This window comes from Gorilla gorilla, chromosome 21 (assembly GCF_029281585.2).
Source record: "Gorilla gorilla gorilla isolate KB3781 chromosome 21, NHGRI_mGorGor1-v2.1_pri, whole genome shotgun sequence".
NCBI lineage: Eukaryota > Metazoa > Chordata > Mammalia > Primates > Hominidae > Gorilla > Gorilla gorilla.
The window spans coordinates 75308215-75311461 of NC_073245.2; the positions used below are offsets into that span (position 1 = coordinate 75308215).

Sequence of the window (3247 nt, forward strand, 5' to 3'; positions counted from 1 at the left end):
GAATTTTTGATTAGTGAAGTGGTTCTTTCAAAAACTTATTCTCCACCCAAAGAGAGAAAGAGAGATTTTTTTCCTCTGCCCTTTTCCTTATGATTTCCCACATGTGCTATAATAAGTGGTTGCTTTTGGATGAGTTTTAGCATCTCAGAGACTCTTCAGACTCTGGTTTCGAGTGGACACAAGTATCTGAAAATTGAAATTATTGTGAATTCAGCTACAAATGAACACTATTTCACTTGATATTAAAATTTAACCATATTATTTTTATAAAATAAATGGCAATAAAATGCTTTATTCTGAATATAAATCATGTACCAATGTCTCTGATTTTAACCAGAATAAACACCCCTGTTTCAAATTCTGATAAGCAGGTAATTTATTTAAGATCACGTTGAAATGACCCTAGAAGTGAAGGGCATTTGAGTTTCCAGCTTTCCCACTTTATCTAAAAGGGGAAAAACGGTGTCTGGCACTCAGCTTTTCGAATGTGCAAAACTGATAAACTAGTCTGTTAGGGAAAAAAAAAAAGACAATGAAGAAATAAAAGTGGAAATTAGCAGAAACCAGTATTAGGCATATGTCTTTATGAATAAGACTTAACCATACACTTCATTTTGCAAGTACAGAAGGCCCTGTGGAATGTATTAATCAAAGTTAAACGCTGTAGACAGGCGCGTTGCAGGGCGGCGGCCCTCTCCCCTTGGCATTACCGACAGCCGAGGAAATTGGGTTAATAAAGCCGGATACTGCGGCGGGGCCGCGGGGCGCAAACCGGTGCGGACAGATGGGTCCCCGGGGGCACCCTGCCCAGCTCCCTGGATCCCGTATGGTGGCAGAGCTGGGAGCTGCGCAGGACGGGCACTGCGCAGCGCATCTCCGTTCACACCCGGCGGGGCACGGGGCCCGCAGCAGCTTACTCACCCGTAGCCCGGCCTCCTCCCTCGGAAGGGCGAGGGGATCGGTGGGGAGGGGGTTTGCTGGACACCAGGGCTAGACGGGGCCCTCCCCTGACCGTCAGGGTTAAGTAGGGCGCGGGCTGTGAGGACCCTCCTCCACGCAGCCCCCCGAGGCAGAGGGCCCGCAAAGCGGTCTCCATCCAACTCCACCCCGCGGACGTCCCAGGCAGCGGATGGCGGCGGGGGGGGGGGGGGAGGCCAGGGGACATTTAGGGGACAAATTCCTCAGACTTCGAGGCAGCCGGCGACGGCGTCCACTTCCCAAATAAATAGAACAAACTCCTACTTGGAAAACGCCTTCCCCGGGGTCTTCCTGCGCCCGCGGTCCGGCTCCTCTGCAGACGGCCATCGTGGGCTCTCCGCAGGGCTGCGGAGTCTCGGAGTCACCGAGGTGGGAGGTGCTGGCCACGCGCGTCCTCAGGAACAGAGCACCGCCCTGCAGTTTAGCACGAAGGGCCGGCTGGAGCGGGAGCGCGAGGCCCACTGCGAGAGGATCAGGAGCCAGTAAGTCCGGCTTTTCTTCGTCTCCACCTTTCGTGCGCCCGGGGCCAGGACCGCCTGTCCGGAATCTGACCAGTGCCCGTCCTCGCCGTGGCCCTGGGACCCCGCGGTGGTCTTCTTTTGGGGGCGAACGGCAGTGCCCGAAGGATGCTCTACCCACCCCCGTTCCTAGACTTGCTGGGTCCCGACAATACCCACTGGGTGCCGCGAGTTCCCGGGCGCAGAGTCCAGCGTCCGGCTCTCGAGCTCAATACCGCGCCCCGACGGCCTTGGCGCTTCCCGCTGCGCTAAACTGTCTACCGCGCACAGGCTGGAAGCGAAGTCGGGCCGCCTCCTCCTGGTCTGCAGGGTCTCTCCAGGCCTTTCCTGTCCGGGCAGAGAGACAGTCACGGGGGCGATTGGAGGACGCGTGCGGGAGGGGCGCGGGCCCGCGCGGTCACGGCTTCTCGTGACAGTGTTTGCAAAGCGCGGAGGGCGTCCCGGAGAAGGCGGCGCACTTGTCAGGGCAGGGCCCCAGCGCGGCGCCTGCGGGGAAGGGGCACACAGTGGCCTGGCCAAAGGGCGTCAAGGGCGCGGCGGTTACGGGCGCGGCCAGGCCCTGGCCCTGGTTGAGGAAGGCCACCAGGCGCCGCATCTCGTCCAGGGCCTGCGCCTGCATGAGGATATAGTTCTTGGCGAGCAGCAGCGTGGCGATCTTGGAGAGCTTGCGCACCGACGGGCTGTGCGCGTAGGGGATGACGGCTCGCAGCCCGTCCAGCGCGTCGTTTAGGTCGTGCATGCGCCGCCGCTCGCGCGCGTTGATGCTGAGCCGCAGAGACCGCTGCTCTCGCGGCCGCCGCCGCCGGTCCGCCGCGCTCCCTGGCCCGCGCCGCCGCCGCTGCTCGAAGGCGTCGTCCTCGTCACCGCTCTGTTCGCCGCTGCTCTCCGCCGCCTGAGCTGGGGCGCGAGGTGCAGGCGCCGCGGGGAGGTCGCCGCCCGGGCCCGGAGCGCCGTAGCCGCGGGCCGCTTCGGGTTCTCGCACCGCCCCGTAGGCGAGACCCGCAGCCGCCGCCGCGTAGCCGTGGCTTAGTGCCAGGTACGCGTCCCCCGACAGCGACTTGAGCTCGGCCATGGCCGCGCCTCCTGGGCTCGGGGGCTCGCCGGGTGGGCGGATGCTCATGTGGGTGAGCAGCCCCCGAGGCCGGCCCAAGCCCGCCGCTGCCGCTGCCGCTGCCGCTGCGATGAGGGTCCCGGCTCTGCGCGTCGGTCTGGCTTGCCTGCGGGTCCCAGAGCCTCGGCGCCCGCTGCCTCCTCCGCCTCTTCCTTCTCTCCCACCTCCTCTCCCTCCCAGCCGCGACGCGCAGGGGGCGGGCTCTACCTCCCCCTCGCCCCCGCTTAGGTTTTAAGCCGCGGAGGCGCCCGGTGGGACCTCGCTGCTGTCCAATCAGGGGGGACCGGGTGAGCTCCTCTTTCTGGAGCCGGGCTCCACCAGCGCCGCAGGCTCACAGGCCGGGGGTGGGGGCTCTGGACCGAGGGGCGGCGCGGGGCGGCGCGGTCCGGCGCGGGGCGGCGCGGTCCGGCGCGCGCGGTCCTGGAGCGCTAATACTTGCTTCTCGACTCCCTGGCCGCCGCCTCCGGCCGCCCCGGGGATTCCGCCACCAAACGCACGCGTCCCAGGTGGGCACCCGCCTCGGTCCGTCTTTGAGTCTGACCCTAGCGCAAGAGTCCCTGGCGACACGCAGGGGCCAGAGCGGGGGGGCGCGCCGCAATAGCAGCAGCACCAGCGCCAACACCCTGTCCCGCTGAGGGGC

The 3247-nt window shown here is 63.6% G+C and overlaps 1 protein-coding gene across 1 annotated transcript; it reads right to left on the bottom strand.

Moving 5' to 3' along the window:
- Positions 1–635: 635 nt before the first annotated feature.
- BHLHE23 (basic helix-loop-helix family member e23) lies at positions 636–2812 on the bottom strand. Its single transcript, XM_004062508.5, has one exon. It carries the CDS (start codon positions 2614–2616, stop codon positions 1894–1896), a length of 723 nt encoding a protein of 240 aa, XP_004062556.3. The 5' UTR covers positions 2617–2812; the 3' UTR covers positions 636–1893.
- Positions 2813–3247: the final 435 nt, after the last annotated feature.